Source organism: Formica exsecta, unplaced genomic scaffold (assembly GCF_003651465.1).
Source record: "Formica exsecta isolate Colony F162 unplaced genomic scaffold, ASM365146v1 scaffold21, whole genome shotgun sequence".
NCBI lineage: Eukaryota > Metazoa > Arthropoda > Insecta > Hymenoptera > Formicidae > Formica > Formica exsecta.
In genome coordinates, this window is record NW_021849398.1 from 979,425 (window position 1) to 997,828 (window position 18,404).

At 32.0% G+C, this 18,404-nt stretch overlaps 2 protein-coding genes and 2 non-coding genes across 6 annotated transcripts in view; 1 reads left to right on the forward strand and 3 right to left on the reverse strand.

Annotated features, from left to right (window-relative positions):
* LOC115234917 overlaps positions 1-2,392 on the forward strand; it is a 2,917-nt gene extending 525 nt beyond the window's left edge. For 2 of the 3 annotated variants that reach the window (XM_029806319.1, XM_029806320.1), the window contains exons 2-6: positions 187-421; positions 578-680; positions 769-1,033; positions 1,453-1,606; positions 1,864-2,392. In XM_029806319.1, the coding sequence (XP_029662179.1) occupies positions 187-421; positions 578-680; positions 769-1,033; positions 1,453-1,606; positions 1,864-2,057 (951 nt within the window). In that variant the 3' untranslated portion in view covers positions 2,058-2,392. The remainder of the gene's footprint in view (positions 1-186; positions 422-577; positions 681-768; positions 1,034-1,452; positions 1,607-1,863) is intronic. The other variant, XM_029806321.1, reaches the window with a different exon arrangement.
* A 9,472-nt stretch (positions 2,393-11,864) lies between these two features.
* The window catches only part of LOC115234837 (neurexin-3b), a 216,918-nt gene continuing 210,378 nt past the window's right edge, over positions 11,865-18,404 (reverse strand). Inside the window, exons 21-24 of the mRNA XM_029806185.1 lie at positions 16,686-16,927; positions 16,480-16,597; positions 14,058-14,231; positions 11,865-12,070 (exon numbers count right to left, since the gene is read on the reverse strand). Of these exons, the coding sequence (XP_029662045.1) occupies positions 11,865-12,070; positions 14,058-14,231; positions 16,480-16,597; positions 16,686-16,927 (740 nt within the window). The remainder of the gene's footprint in view (positions 12,071-14,057; positions 14,232-16,479; positions 16,598-16,685; positions 16,928-18,404) is intronic.
* Positions 15,424-15,530, reverse strand: LOC115235121. The gene has a single exon (XR_003883987.1). It is a non-coding gene; the product is annotated as a U6atac minor spliceosomal RNA (small nuclear RNA).
* On the reverse strand, positions 17,499-17,693 carry LOC115235117. Its single transcript, XR_003883983.1, has one exon. It is a non-coding gene; the product is annotated as a U2 spliceosomal RNA (small nuclear RNA).

Here is an 18,404-nt window from a genome sequence, read left to right on the forward strand (position 1 = left end):
TATATTTACATTTATATTGTTTTATATACCTATATACATACAGGGTGAGAAGGGGTATAAAAAAATATATATATTTTATGTTAAAGCTTAAAATTTTTATCAATATACGTTTCTATTATTTTTTACATTGTATGTAGAATATCTCAATACTTTGTTAACAATAGTTTTGTCAAATATAATTTACAGATGAGAGCACTGGACACAATCATGAATTCAACCTGTGCTTACTGTACGCTCGAACCACCCCCCGACATCCTTCACATACCTCCACCACCATTTCCGGCTATTCTTCAACAAGGTTCCGATTTTTATCCAAGCTCTGACATCCTGCCATTTCCACCGCATTTAAATGACAGTCCCTGCAAGCATGTCTGCGATCGGCGCTCTGAAGGGGTTCAATATATAGAAATGCCCCAACAAGGTTGGTAAAAACATAAAAATATTTACATGAAAAAGTAAGATTTACACAATTATATACAATTAATTTTAATGCATTGTTTTATAAAAAAAAATCTAATACGCAAATGATCGAAGATATGTAGAATTTGAATGAAAAAGCTTTGTATAATTTTATCAGGAACTGTATTTGACGACACGTGGCTTCTGATCCTAATATCATCCTGCGTCGGTGTCATTTTTATCGGCATAGTGCTCGCGACGTTGCTCTTAAAATGCAAATTGTAAGTATATCTGTTTACTTTATTAGTGGAAATTATAATTTACATTTAACAAAATATGAAACAAACGACGAATTATTATCCGTTATAGCAATAGAAATGGGAAAAGCGGGGTGATCTCTATGCCGAATACAACTTCCGGGATGCAAGCAAAAAACGGTAGGCTTCAGAATGAGGCGGTGCTTTATCCGTGCACGGCGGACACTATGCAAGACAGTCGAGTCATGTGGGCCACCCTCACTCCACGTGGGACCACGAGACATTATCTGGAGGAGCATACATACGAGACCATCGGGAGTGGGCAATTCCACAAACGTGCCTGTGCGACCACACCACCCGAACATGTAAAACTCAAGGCAATCTAACAATACGTTTGTATTATATTACAATTATTCGTATACAAAGTATCCTAGATATAGCGCGAGCAATTCTTCATTTGTGAGTATTTATGTTGCTACGGTTCTCTTTGATCAATTTGCAGTTGATTTATTTTAATAAAGATATCACACACAATTTTTTATGGGTTTTTAATTCCTAACATAAAAAAAAAATTCTTGTTAGATATATATAATATATATCTTTGCGGAGTTTTGATGCAAAATATAAAAAAATTTTTTTTTTTTTAGAATTAATTTTCGATAAATTTTGCTCGCTGGATATTTAATTTAAGACAATGGGCAAAGTGTATAATGCTACGGATTCATTTCAACAAATTATTTTATATGCAGAATATGTAAATACATATATGTGTGAATATAAATTAATAACTTTCTAGACATATGCTGATCCACCAGCTATTACTCCAGTGCAAAATCGACCAAAAGATGATAAAGCTTTCGATAATACTGCATTCGTGGATTATGAGGAACCTTTGTCTATCAAGACCGAGTATTATCAGCTCAACGACGTTCTAGAGCCAAATGAATCTGGTAATAGAGGATGTAATAACACGATTTAAGAAGTGTATATCTACACTATCATATCAATTTTTGTAAAATATATTTTTTCGATAAACAATGTAGAAAACAAAAAATGTAATGTTAATTATTTCAATCAGATATTTTAATTTCGTATAATTTAAAAATATATGAAAAAAGTACACGCATGTAGATAAACATATAACAATACAAACTTTAATATTCTTGAAATAAACCATGCATTATTGCGCTTGATCGTATGATTTTAGGCATACTTACAATTCAGAGAGGAACCCTCCGTCCACGCGTGAGTTCTCCGACGAGAATCGAACATCCGAATTTACCTCCGTTGAACCTTCATCCGCATAAGCGTGCATCTCGGAAGGGTTCCGGGACGCAACATACTTCGGATACGCTGCTGAGAAGCAGCATCACTTCATCCACTTACATACCTACTATATAAGTATTTCGTCCTCTTTCTGTTACATTTTGATCGCCGATAAGCGAAGTTACATTGTGCACCTTTTACATCTGTTACATCATCGTATCTAGTCATTGTAAGCACGTACAAGTCGAATAACGGACGCGTAGTCGTGAGAAATTCTTTTTTATCGATTGATATAAGATTGTGATTGTGATTGTGTAGACGTAGGTGTAGACTAAATAGAATAAATAATGTATGTTACATTTGCATCTTACGAAATAAAGCAATGCATATAGCAAAATGGTGCTTATCTTCACACATTAACGTATTATTTAATTATTAAAAAGTTTTGGATGTATAAGTAATAAATTTTTGAAAAAAGTTGTAGAAAAAATTTGTGTCTTCTTATTTACACTTGTTTATTGGTGCACACAAATTTTTACTAATCTCTGTTCAGAGAATTTTTAATTTTTCAGAAAGCGAATTATTTCAGAGCAGCTAAAATTAAAGGAGAAATTTTTCTTGTATAAAGGATACGCGCCGAAAGGGATAAAACGAATCTCTCGTGCACAGTTTCAATACTTTATTCATATAATTTCATAGTTACGGCATTATTCCTATGTATTTATATATATATATATACAATGTCCCCGATTTCAGTAAAATTCTTTGTAACGCGTCAGTGCGCGCCCTACGATACTCACATGTGTATATGCGTGTGTATCTGCGTTCTCTCTTTTCCTCTTAACGTGAAAATGTATCGTCTTTGAAGCTGATGAAAACACTATTTCAATATTTAACTGATATGATAAACTCGTTTCTAAAACTTTCCTCCAGGTCGCGATCATGGATCTCTTATTAATAATACGAATGCATTAAACCCTATCGCTTCTCCTACTGTAAAATCGCATAAATATAAAAAAATAGTCGTTTTACTCAGCTCCGAGCATCTTTTTGTAACTGTAAACTATATACCGGGCGAAATAATAACACGGTAATCACGCGCGATTGCGAGGCCCAGCTTAAGATATACACCGCTTAAGAATGCAAATGCTAACGAAACGAGACTCTCATCTGCTTGCCTTAACGTGTAAAAAATCTAAATGCACCACGTACGCTTATCCCATATTTATCCAATTTTATCTATATTTCATATAATCTGGAACAGAAGGGCTGATTTCGATCTTGCGGGACGGTGTTGACGCAACGGCACTTCTCGTGTTGCGCAAAGGAAAAGATTCAATCGATACTTTATAACGTCCCAAATATACATCGGACATCGAATGAGAGATATCCTTTCAATTGCTCGTAAATAGATCGCAAAGGAGATTTCGAAAAAGCAAGAATTCAAACTAATAGAATTTCGGTGAATTCAATTTCCGATATTGAATGCGAATTCAATATCATATAATTTTGAATATCATCCCTTTGCCTGATTCTTTTTTTTTTCTTTTTCTGTTTCACAACGACTTGCAGTGCCATTTTACATAACACTCGATCCGCTTAATGGCAAATTTCTTCGGGATCAGCCTCTTGCGCGCGCGTGTGTATATCTCTATTATACATACACGTGTCGTGGAAATTCGCAATCAACAGACAACAAAAGTGTGTCTGTTCCTGTGGAATTTCGCGCAGGATTCACTTAAACCTAACACGTCTCCCTTAGCTTATTCTTCCTTTTCCGTTTCCGTGTCTCTCTTCATCTCGCCCACACGCGAAGATAGTTTACTATCTACCTATAGTGCATTCGTATATGTACGACTGTACAATGTAAAATATAATTCCATCTAACTATGGCAATACTAGATACAGCTGTTTGAGTATGAGCGTTTATTTTTGTCGTTCTTTCTTCTTATTTCGGGTATTATTCAAATTAATTGTTTGTTAAATAGCGTTGACATTTTGGTAACTTTACGCTTTGCTATATCAACGATAAATAAATATGCATTTCTACGTCAATCTCTCTACATTTACTTATCAAATGTTGCAGCAATTTGTTCATAATCGTATATGTGTAAAGTATTATTCTCATTAATTCCACTTACGTATCGATTTTGAAACTACCCTTAAAATCAAAAATATTTATAAAAAACACATTTTACATTCTTATATGAGAAATATAATTCCCATAAATGTAAGAAAGAGAGGCATTTCTTATACATAGTAATGAGAATATTTTTTCGAAATTTTTTTTTTATAATGGCAATCTCTTACGTTTTGCGCTCAACAACTTGCTGTAATATTTAATATACAAAGAGAGCTTTAAAATGCATATTTGTTTTGTTATATAAATCCTATAGCAAAGTTGCAATTACAAAACACGTGATTAATTCTCGTGTGATTCGATACTTCCGTTTTCTTTTTCACGATTTCATGTAATCGCAAAATTTCCAGCTCTCTTGTCGCAATACGGATAATTGATAGCTTAGGAGAAGCATTTGCTAGAGCCGTCAATATTTTTGAACAATTTGCTACTTAAATACAAAATTTGCTACTTATAATACGAACATATGTTAATATTACAAATATAACATATATCACATATGTAATAAATAATAAGTTACTATATATATTAGAGTACTTAAATTGCAAACAATTTACGTAACATTAATAAAGGATATCTTGATTAAATATCTTGATTAAAACAATATTAATTTAATAATTATATAATATTCTCTATAACTTTATAGCATATTTTTTTCATAGTTATTCACAATATTTTTTCTTGATTAACATATATGATATCTTAATGAGTTATAAAAAAAAGTATTGCTATAAATAATTATTTTTAACAATAAGTTGGTATAATTTTTTTATTTATTAAATTTCTGAATTTGGTTTTTTGATCTCTGTACACGTGCAATTGTTATTATATTCTTTATTTTTAAACTTAGGAATTCTGGGATTTTTAAATTTCATTTTTAATTGGAAAATGCTCTATTTAGTGTTTTTCGTTATGTCTTTGTGAAATTTTATAATATCCAAAGTTCTAAATATATACTTAGATGAAAGCTTTCCATTTCTTGTTTATAATTTTCAGCATTACAAGTATTCTTCAAACACATGTAATTATTTTGTATACAGTGTATTTTAATTTTTAAATGTCTCCTGCATTTTTTTGTCAAAAATACGTGAAAAGAATAAATGGAGAAATATGACACTCAAGAGAAAATAAAAATAATATTGGATTACATTTTTAAGATATACTCATCGATCTCGAATAAATTCGACCGCTCCAGCGTTTATCCACGACATGTTTTTAAGTTCACTGTAGTGTATAAGTTAGTTAGTAGAGTAACACTGCTCACTAAATATATCTTTATAGAAGTTAATTTAGTTTGATATAAACGTTAGTCATCAGAGTACATCGAAGGATATGCAGATAGAGAATCAAAGGGCAGTGTAGTAACAATATGTTTAAATTTCTCTTGTAGGCGCTTTCCGTTAAGGAAAGACATCAGAAGTAAAGGATAGATCCTGATGAGACAATGCCTCGTTATAAAGGTACTGTTATCTTTGTTACTGTTATAGAAAGAAGATTCTAATCTAATAGATAATTTTCGTTTTTTTACAGGAAACATTGGAGTCATCTAAAAGCCAGTAGATTATCAAAGCACATGCGAGAATAAAGAAACATTTTTACAAGAATATCGTTGTTACCGATATATCGTTAAAATTGCCCACGTATGCAGCCACATAAATATATACAAAATCCACACGTTAATTTGCTTATTCATAATCTACGGATAATTTTGACAAGTGGGACGAGAGATAAACGATTGCGAGTCTGGTCAAGACAAGAGAGTTAAAATTTACTGTGTCTCGTTAAGCGTACCAATGATCCGCGCAAAATGGATCGCGATTATCAAATGAAGCACTTTTTGCCTCAATGATAAATTTAAGCTCTTGCGTGCTTAAAGATTAAAGAAGCTTTATGCAATGCATCAGATTGTACGATTGTGCACGTAGCTTATTTTATCATCAAATTTATTTTGTCTCGTTAAAGAAAATTTACTCATCTCGAATGAAGATATAAATTTGAAAATTGAATCTAATTCAAATTTGATGAATTAAAATTTTCAATCTTGTCAGAATAAATCTGCAAATTAAGTTGAAAAACAAAACCGACTATCGCTTAAAACATCACTCAATAGAAGAATTAAATCTCTGATAAAAAAAAAAATCTCGATCAACAAATATCTAATCAGTGAGTAATCAATTGTTCATGAAGCCTCGATTAATTTCAATTTTGATTGCATCCATTGTCTTTCCGAGTCTTTCTAAGGATAATTGTTATTATATTTCGAGATACGTGCACTATCGACTTGCAATTTGTCAGTAATCTCTATGTGGAAAGAGAAGCTGTCAATGAGCATAAGAACAGAGTGAGATAGAGAAACTATGAAATACCAACAACCACGATTCCAAGAACTGACGTGATAGAAGAACGTGGTAGAACAACGTGGTATAAAGGACGATTTGCCCTTAAGAAGTGCATTACAAAAAGTGGATCGCGATTTATAAAATATTTGAAAGCATTTTATAATAATCGGACGTTTTTTTGTGAGAAATATTTAAGATGTGTATTCGTTTTTAAATATCCCGTGATTTTACTCATCTTTGGCGTGGAGGTACATTAGAATGATTATTTGCATACATTTTTTTTCTCTCCCTCTTCTTATTCGTCCACTAAAGGTATGTTTTTTTTTCAGTAATACTTTTTTACGAATGTTTTGTAACTAAAACGAAAGAGAATAGGCGTAAAGAGCATAGTTAAAAAAACGGACCCCTAAAAGCGAAAGATTGTTACGAGGCAGGATTACCCGGACTTTTGATAGAACAATTGCAAGCAAATTGGGCGGAAGTAACGATTCAGGAACTGAATGGATTGCTGCGCTTTAAATTAGCTTAAATGCTAAGTCCCGTTTTATTATTTATTGCTTCTTTTTCTGCGACAAATGTCTTTCCGTCGTGTCTTTGCGTCGCGCGGCTTGTTATTACTATTAACTCTCTGTCTTAATTGTAATAACAAGTGTCAGTTACATTAAAATAGTGACAATCTATCTATCATTCTTTATTTTGTGACAATTATCGTACGGAATAATAGTCACGGAAAAGTAAATGTAATAAATTGTACTTAAAAATACTTGTCATATTTTGCCAGTTCAATTATTAGTCTCTTTTCTATTTTAACTATATTTTGTTGTCAAGTTGCAAATGAAGATTGAGAATTATTTCGAGCAAATAATTTAGTTTAATAAAATACTTAATTATTTATTTTTTTTTTAATTATTTTTTGCAAGTTCCGTTCATAATTCAATATCGTTTGATCCTGCAAACGAAATATCTATTCTATAATAATGTATAAATAAATAACATTGGAAATTGTCTTATCTTTGAAAATTTATATGATGTGTTATTCCTATTAATATTTTGTTTTGCTAAATTATATAAATTATTTTTCCGTGAACTATAAGCATTATCACTGTTAATTAAGTCAAAGATCAACTATATATACATATTAATATAACAATAAGAGTTATAATAATTGGACGAATTATATTTTGTTTTAGTTTATCTTTTTGCTCTCATAAATAATTTTGAAAACCATTACTAATAATATTAATCATTTTTTTATTATTGATCAATTATGTTAATGTAACCTAACATTGTGTGGGGATGATGAATTGTCTTCGAGTTTTTAACATATTTTGTTTAACTTTAGCTTCAATTAAATGGTTTTAAAAGATCTTTATTATCGTCAATTACGTCAATGATTAACTTTGTTAATAGTAATACTAAGTTAACAACATACAGCTATATATACAGGATGTCCCAAGGTATTGTTATTTCATCTCTAAATTCTTGTGTTAATCTAAAATTGATCTTTTTTATTAGAAATGTCGTATTTTTTAATTTAATTTAATCTAATTTAATAATTACTTTTTGTAACGCCAAGAAATTCAAAATATAAAAGATTGCATAAAAAATAAACTTTTATTTTACTAAATTATTAAATTAAACTTACTATATTACTGAAAAATACAATATACTACATGTTAAGAATTACGTAATTGCAAAGAAGATAGCATTTAATTAAATTTCCACTAGAGAAAAATAGATATAAAATTTATCAAAGAATTTATAGATGAGAGAAAATACCTGATACCTAAAGCCATCCCGTAAAAACAAGCGTATCGCGAATTTCAATTAGATAATTAGAAGGAGACAATGCAACTTGGTAGAAACGATTCGGTGCATTTGTGTATCGTCGTGTAATTAATGCTCGACATTATACGACGGTCAAACGTTATCTATAAATCGTACCGACAATACTGCATTCACACCCTGTATTTATGTATAAGCATATTTGCGTATGCTATAAATCATCTATTCGTTAAGTTTATCTTTTTTTTTTATCTCAAATTACTTACAGATACTTTCCATATGTATAAGAGTTACTTAGAGTCACTTAAAGCAAATTTCGATTAATTTAATCGCAGCGATTAATTTATCAAATAATGTCTACAACATTTTAATGTTAATAGAAAAATAGAATTAATATTTTGTAAATTATTTAGAACATGAAAAATAAATTAAATTAGAAATGACAAATGATACAATTAAAATTATATAGCAGAATTTCCTATAGCAAAAAAAGTTTGCTATAGGAAATTCTGTCAGTTGAATTAATCGCCGATTAAGTTAATTCCGATTTGATCAAAGTGGCCTTTAGATATAATCTCGCGTAAAACACTCGACTGTGCAATATGATTGAACGAGAAATACCGATCGTGTTTATTAGCCAATGATGTGCATGTACAATTGTTATTTAAACTACATTTAATATTAACCATTGCAAAAGTAGCAAAAATAAAATTAATGAATATAGAGTTCAAAAATTGTTAAATCCTTTTTAAGCAGATTTGGAAATACAATCAATTGCGAAGCAATAATTGGATAGTCTTAAATAATAATTTTGTTTTCTTAAATTACTTTATTAATTCTTTGTAAATTAATCACCATTCATTATTTATATTAAAGGATATACTTCGCGAAAGGAGTTAAGCCATAGTTAAATGGTTTCAAAGATGTATTTATGGATTTATATAAGAACAATATTTTTGTTTCTGATGTCATTTAATTTTGCACTGAGCAATCTGCTTTTTTTGAAGAATGTATTTATATCTCTTTTAGCATAATAGTCTATTTCAAACAAAATTTACTATTTACTTCTTATTAAACTAATAACGATCTTTTATGTAAGACGAATCTTATTTGTAAAAATTGTTCTTTGAAAGTATAATATTATCGCTTATTTATAATAGTTTTTCAAAATTTTTCAAGATTTTAAATACCTTTTTTGTTTGCAAATATATGGTGCAATAGAGATGATATACGCGTATAATTTGTGATAAACTTATACATTTTAATATTCCTCATTAAATATATTTCACACTCGAGTCGTTTGAATGGAACTCTTATGTGTTGCGTGTCCTTCAAAATAGATTTTAATAAAATCTATTTAATTTATCAAACAATTTTTAGAAACGCATAACATAATCGATAAATATATATATGTGTGTGTGTGTATGTGTATGTGTCATATACATATATATATATTTTTTTTTTTTGCTTTTCTATACAACAATGAATGTGTGAATAGGACAGAATAGGATCATTAGATCACGACATTTTCGTCCCTAACGTTTCACTTCCAACATTTTGTTTTTACGAAGAGCGCGTCGAGAATGAAATACATTCTAAGCTTTTGCTATTATAATACAAACATTACACACATACGTGCATAAATAATATTTAGAAACTCAATTAATCAGTATATCGAATTGATCAAAATTGATTCAGAAATATCACATTTTATAATTTATCTCCTAATTTATTAATATTTATATTCATTTTTCTTAGACAAAAGAACAATTTTCTGTAATAACAATTGTATAATGTTTCTGTGAAAATATTGACCTTAAATTTCAAATCTAAACAAATAATATTTATATTCTTCTTATATATTAAATTAATATAAAATATATTTTTTTCTCTAACCGATCATCACAATTCTTCCAGACTTTTATATCTAACAGCTATAAAATCTTATAGAAATAAACAATAGGAAACATCATGCACAATTTTTTAAATTTCTTACTTGAAATATTGTTACTTATCTAAAAGATCGTACAAATCACTCGAACAATAGCTTATCATCTAATTCTTAACGAATAGATATACACATGAAATCGCTATATAACTATAGAAATTAATATTGTTGTTCGACGCGTTCTTAAAAATTATTTAATGCCGTGCTTATAACAAAAGATGTTGGAAGTAAAATCCACAAAACAATATATAAATAATCTATATAATCGGTGCAAGTTTCTTCCTAAAATCCGTTCATTAATCACTGCTAATATCACCTTCAATGTTTCTTTCTTTAATTAATTAATTCCTACGTTTAATTCCACGATCTTCGCGTTTATTTCTTCCTCTTTGTTTCTCTTCGGAAAGTCGTTCTAGATAGAAGCAACGGCCACCTCACGTTGAACAATACCTTGCTCGCAGATGCTAATTTCTCGCCTACTGCGAATCGTCTTTCTGTCTGCCTTTAATTATAATACAAATCAAAGGATCGAGCAGCGTCGCAAACTCTATCCGATTGTGACTCGAAAAAATCCGCGACAAAGAAAAACGAAGAAGAGATCCTTCCTCAGGATCCTTTGCGATCGATACTCGATCCTTGCCACATGTCTAAATTTTATCCTGAGATTTTGTGTTGCCGGAACAAGAGAAGCGGTGCTAGATCACTGATCTCGAGGAGCTCTTTCGAGTTTGATCTGCCTTAATTTGCATTAGAATTAAAGAGAGATTTTTTTATCATGATCGATGCTTCTCGTTATGCTTTTCTCGAAGAACGAATACGTACTTCTGTCTGGGTATACGATCTATCGATCTCAATCTTAAAGCAAGTCTTAAAGAAATGCATTTTATCCAAGGATACTTGATTTCCGATCACCAATCAATCTCTCGTGCGCATTAGATCCTTCTCAGGATCGTCGCAGGAGGGTATAAAAAGATTTTAAAGTACGAAAGAGGATGCTTCTTCAAACATACCCCTCAGCTGTTTCGGGGATTGCACGCGCGATTGTTTCATCGATCTCCTCAGATCTCACGAGGCATTTCCATAAAAATTGTCTACCGCAATAAGCACAGCTCACGAGGAAGATTTGCAGAAGAACGTTCAATCACTTGCCGGGTTGCGCGTTTACCGATCCTCGAGACAGATCCTTGAAATTCGGGATACGCGAGATTTGTTTACTATTATAGCACACAGTTGTGAGGCAGGATAAAACTCTCTTCGATAATGTTCGATCAGCGCTCACGTTTTTTTTTTTTTTTTTTTTTTTTTTTTTTTCTTTTTTAACACAGCATGAATCGATTAATAGGTACCGAAGAGGACTTGTATTGTGACACGGTAGCGTCATATATATATTCTCTCTCTCTCTCTCTCTCTCTTTCTTATATATTTCAAAATTTATTTTACCAATTGAGGTTTGCTTTGTTAATATTATCTATAATATAATAAATTTTTTATTGAGAGATTTTCTCCAATATATTGTAACAAAACATTTATACATCAGACAAATTTTTTTTATATTAATAAGGGGTCAATAATTAATTAAAAAAAAATAATCCAGATCGTACAATATGTTTCCACGTGTCTCGATAGTTGGAAAATGCATAGTTTGGCGATTTTGCGCTCACAAAACGTACATGTTATCCCTGTGATTACTAATCAATGGCAAATAATCAATAATTATAATAGAAACGGCGTTATGTAGATTGAATTGCGAACGTTATCGCTGACAGACGCACGCACCTGCCATGGCTGGTCTCGAGGTCTGTGGTTGACACATTGTATTGGACGGAGACGGTGACGACGTCGCGGTTCAACGTTGTCGACGACGCCGACGACGTCTGCGTGCTGATATGGCTCGTCGAATACTCGCGAGGCGTCGTATACGTCACCGAGCTGATGTCTGCGACCGAGAACAGAGGAAAAAAAAATGCGTCAGGGGGGTTGTGTTTCACCTCGTTGTATCGCATCTGCGATTCGCGCGGAGGGGATGATCCGGGGAGATGGAGAAGGGGGATGAAGAGGGTAGGAAGGCATGGAAGTAAAAGGGATGGACGGGATGTGAAACGTGGAGGCGGCCCAATATTTACGCGTGCGTAGGCCTGCAATATTCACGCGTGCGTAAGCAGTAACGTTGCGAAATGAACAGTCCCGAGGGCTCCAGGAGCGTATATATTATATATTCAAGGAGGGACGCCCACGCACAGTAACGCAACATGTTTCAGTTAAATGTCATGGGATATAAATAATATTTTGTATTTTGTTGTAGCTCACAAGTTAAAATTATAGAGATGCTACATGCTGTGCCGCAGCAGTGAGCTCTTAAAATGAAACAGCTGTGAGCCATATTCTCGGCAGTAATCAAATATCTTTAATTTTTTAACGCATGTGTACACACATGATTTTTTAAATATTTATATTTAACTTTGTATTTTCTAACAAAAAATAATTTGAAGCAAGACACTATATTGTTAAGATTTTTCTCAATAACATAAAGTCCTTTAGATGTGTGTTATATAAATATGTAGGAAAAAAAGAAATTATGCATATCATGATAAACATTTTGCCTATAACAGATAAGCTCCTTATAAAAATTTTCCATTATTTCAGGTATCAAACATGAGAGAACATTTTAAAGCTTAAATATATTCTTATATATAGGGCTTCGCGCCTGCATATCGACTTCCAGCAATTCTTTCTTACACAATTACACACGTACTATATACTAAATATACTCTTTTACAATCACGCGTAAAAAAATTTAAATTTTGCAACGGAAAACACTTTTAGCTTGGGTATCAAACGCGAGAAAATGTCTCGGAGTTTTAACTCGCTTTTACACGGTTCCATGCTCGGATAAAATTAAGGACAGTGTCTCATTTCATGCTAAGATGGGGCGAGTATTGCCACGGGAAAGCTTCCCGCTCCCGGTAGCAGAATAATGTGGTGGGCGACGATAAGTACGCGCGTCACAGAAAGTCGTCAGGATGAGAACGCCCACGTTGTAATCTCGTAAAGAGAAAGATTTTTCATTTAAAGCTGATGGACAAGAACAATAAGATCGATCGATGCTTTCGCGGCAGTTAATTAGCCTCTTGTATTTTCGATTAAATTTTTTAAATTTAAATACTATTTTGTCTTTTATCCGTTTAACATAGCTATTGGGGGAGAGAAGGGGGGATATATGTGTCAATATTTAAGAACTATCCATTATAATAGATCTGATACTTTTATAGACTTATATAATATATAGCTTTGATTCAAATAAAATATCTAAATAATTATAAATTTGAATTTGGCTGATAGTGTAATGTTCTTAATATCATCTTTATATTAAAAAGAACAATATCAAGACTGTTAAAATGTGTACACCAATACCTATAAAAGACTATGCTTATATTCTAGAAATCGTACGTAAAGAATATTTGTTTAATAATTTCCAAGATAGAACAATAGAGTATTATTTTATATATTCATAGTTTTTAAAATATATTTATATGTAGAAAAATTGTTTTTTCCCGTTATTTTTATTTTCTAAATCTTATTATGTTAAATCTTCCATTTATAAACAAACTTATTCAATTATTATTATTATATTATATGTACAGCTAACTTATTTCCGTCTTAAATACACATTTATTTAAAAAATAAAGATTATGAGCTTATGAAAGTTTATCGTATAGAACTTTCTATAACACATATTCTTTATTATTTAAAGATATGCAGATTTACGACTGTTGTGAGAGAAATAAGCTCTTTATATATATGGTATTGTCATCTTCAGATTTAAAATTTCACGATTTGGGACATTGCGTTTTGCATTTTGTACTATAAACTATAAGAAAAGTGTTAGGAATATATTAAGCAGAACAATGTTCTGAAATACGGACCGGTGGCCGAGGTGACAAAAATCTCTTCCGTTGTTCTGGGATCGCCTGAACCCTCCTCGCAGTCTTCCTCATCGTCACAAGATATTTTCACTTGGATATTTTCCTTGTGAAGCTTTGGCCTTAATGTTGTCGGCAATCGCGTGGGCGCTACGTATACTGGCGTGATGATGTCATCTAGAAATAGAAGCGGTGTAATTATCAAGATTGAACGTATGAGGTCACACTAATGTACAATATACGCGATTCGGATACCGATATAAAATCTAGCGTGCAATGTCTAATATCCATATTTAAAAAGTTGATTATACTAATTTTTCTTATCTAATTCTATAAAAATTTGTCTTTTTTTATTTCATAAATATCAAATAATAATTAAAGATGATAATTAATGAATGATAGAGAGAATTATCAATTATTCCGAAAATAAAAAATATAATGATGTATGTATATGTATGTCGATTAATATAAAGATTTCTCTCTCGAGAAATAAACCGAATCCCACAGAAATCTTCCGTGCGAAGCAATTGGATGTTTGATTATCGTGTCATTAAGATGACGATATTAATTTAGTTTTTAGTCAGTTGAAGAAGATTTTGGAGCGGGGCTTCAGTTCGTTGCAAGAGGTTCGCTGGAAGGTGAAAGGAGGGGCTCTGCCAGGCTTATCTCCAGCTGGCGATCCTAAATATGTAAATGAATCGAAGATACAACCGGGCGAGCATGAAGACGAAAAGGTGGCATGCTATGCGATATGTGCGTGCCTGAGTATATGTGTATGTGTGCGAGCAACACGCATGTTGGAGAAGATGAATCAATGTACAGTGATGTCCCTAAAAGAAATCTGAAAAATCAGACTTTACAATCATATAGTTCTCTTCAATTTTTTAACATATTTTAAAAATATGTAATTGAACAATTTGAAAATTAGCTTCTAAATTGATCAAATATATATCTACAAAAAAACTAAGCATGTGTGCGTGTGTCACAATTATTTTATTAATCAATAATTATATAATTAATATTTTTTTATATTTCTAGCTCCATATCAAAGTGATACATTTTTTATCTCTTTTTATTTATTATATTGTATATGAATCTGTTGATGCTGATGTTGCGAAAGATTTTAAATTTAATTAATCTAAAGCACATTTTATTTCAGTTAATTATTCTCAAGCACATTTCTAGTTTATATAGAATAGTGTACACATTTTTTTATAATTTTGAAATCGTCGTTGCTGACAATATTTATGTGTAATAATCGATCAATAAGATAAAATAAAAAATATAATTTAGCCAAAAAGATTAAAAAATAAAGTATCACAGTTTATAATTAATCAAATTTCATTGTTGCATTATTAAATAAGAAAAAAAAAATGTTGTGGTAAGAGTCGCCAATAGACGACAGTGCCTTACCAGTACATATGTTGTCCGTCCTTGTCTAGGGGAGTGCTAAACGTCTCTCCTTTCATACAACACGCTTATGATCGATAATTTCGCTCTTATATACGAAGCGAATGGCTCACGAGCGCTCTCGAGAAAGCTGTTTTTCGCGAATAATTTCCAAACTAATAATTTTATTGCAAAATTATAAGGAAAAATTTTGTTGCTAATATTATTATGTATCTTTCTATATAAATTTTATTTATATACATGTAGATTCGACATGTATTATATAAAACATACACTATTAAAATTACATTATGTTCACTTTAATTTCTCAAATTCAATCTTTATATTTTGCTTTGATTTATGTTTTGCGCGGATTTAACTTCTAGTATTTTATATTCTAATTAACCGAGCGAATTTTTTATAAAGCTGGACATTGAGATAATAATATTTATGTATATATCAATAGTAATATTTAACATTTTTTTTATATGTTAGAGATATATTAAAAATTAAGATTGAAGTAGCATATAGTTTTGAAAAAGCTTTGTGTTTAATGTGTGATAAAAAAATTTGCAGGATAATATATGTATATTTATATTAAAAATAATATTTTTGCATTGTCGATAATAAAACAGTAAATTTACGATAAAATGTTGATTTTGTTGTTCTTGAGGCAGTTATATAAAAGATCTTTACATGTTTGATAATAAAACAATAACTGGATGAACTAAAATAACGCGTAGCGAGTTTTTTTTTCCAGTCACACTAAATCCCATAAGACCACCGGTCTTTAATGATATCTCGTCGGTGCTATAGTGGTGCTTAAACATATAAACCATTGACAAACAACTTTCTCATACGTGAATTATTTTGTAGATAAAATCTTACATCGGTGAAAATACGTGAAAGATTATAATGGTAACGAAATGGTGATGTTACAAGACAAATGCACGTGGATAAAAAATATCCTTGTAAAAAGAGGAACGTGCAGAACAGATTTATTACTTACGCTCTCGGAAATGTTACTTACACTTACCGGAACCAGATTCGTAGATTGGGGTGCATTCCTCGTCCTCGTCATCGCCAGCGCAACCGCTTCCGGCGCCGGAGAATATAAGATCATCTACGACGCCGGGAAAACCGGATGCAGGCGTCTATATATACATATATTAAATTAAATAATTATAATGACATTGAACTTACTAAAGAAATTACTAATGAGATTATTAAGAGATTTATTACCTGTTGCATTCTTTGTAAAGGCGCGGCGCGATCGAGGAGACTTCCGGCTGGTAAAAGCTGCACATCTCCTCTAGTTATAACTTTACCATCCTTGGCTGCCGCCAGCTCTAGGATCCTCGCACCATTAACGACCAGACCGGCTATTACGCCCAAGAATGGCCGTTCCACTCTGCCCTTGCTGCGATTCCATCGACCGCCTACTTGAATAGTAGACTGGCTGTTGAACACTGTCAGTTGATGACCTGTCGAGATACATAAATTTGAATTTATTTGCACATCTTGAACATCTTCATTCTATATTATTTAGTTATTGCCAATCTTTTTATTAAAGTTGAAAAATTTAATTACGAATGAGATACTAAATAAGGAATCAGAATATTTTGATTTACCACACTTGATTTATTAACCCAGAAAATGCCGAAATATTTCTTGAGAAAAAGACTCATGTAACGAATGTGTTTAAAATATATTTGTAATGCTTTTATGTGTGTGTATATGCATCGAATATAATCAAAATATAAAAGTTTATTGGACTTTTTTCTAAAGAAAAAATATTTTTTTTTTCTCTCTTTCAGAGTTAATAATACGATGAAATATATGTACACACACTACACAAAATCTATTTCAACATATAAAAAAGACATTTCACAATGATCAAAAAGTTGATCTTTACTATGTGCCATGCGTAGTAAAATTGTTATATCGTTTTGCCTTGGCCCCGAGTTAAAAAAAGTCCAAGATTTCGACTAAGATTTTCCTCTTAATCGAATGTATAAGAAGAAAACTATAAGTAAATGATTATTTTTGGAATTATTTAGTAAGGCCAAACCTGACTTCACTGCAATGTCAGGTCGACCAATTGGCAGGGACGAAGCAAGCTTCGATCTCCCGCCGCTGCCCAAAAATCGCATTAATATTCTGAATCCCCTATGGGGATTGTATCAGATATTAAGCTGATAAGAACAGATACTACACATTTGATCTTAGCTCAGAGAGCCGAGAAGCGATACCAGCAACTGTTTCCGCAGGCTTTATATACAGTTTATGATGGAAATTTGACTGCGAGAAAACACGACGCGTTGCGGTGAACGAAGGAACTACCGAAACGGTCGATTCGGCTGTCTCTCTCGCATTGTATGCGGGCTCCATTTCCCCTCTCATTCATTCTTGAGAGCACGCACACGTGGCTCTATATTTATACGTATACGCGGTTGCGAATTTGTATTTTTTTAATATACAGGGTGTCCGGTAAAGATTGTGCCAACGCTCGTGAGCGGGTAGAGCACAGATGTAATCCGGTTTCTTTTCTGCTTTCGTTGATGTACAGTTTACACGCGCTTAACAGTTGACGCTCGTGCTGGTCAGACATAGTCAGTCCACCAGCGTGGCATAAAAATGCAGCTGGTATATCCTACGCAGTAGCGTCTTTTCGTATAAGATGCTACGGGACCGAGTGATGACATGCAGATATGTCGTCACGTGCATATGACACCGCATCCCGAATTAGCTTGTTCGGCAAAGCCGCTCGAGTTCTTTCTCGTAACGAGATAAGAATGTCATTGACGCCGCATTCCGATCTGAAGAAGTCCAATAAACTGTATCACTTTACTAGGAGAGCATAAGTATGTCGGGTGTGGTCCCGTACGAGCCGGCTGACACCGGTCGAATAAGCGCCGAGCCGAATCTAAACGTGGAACCACAATCCTCGTGATTTTGTTG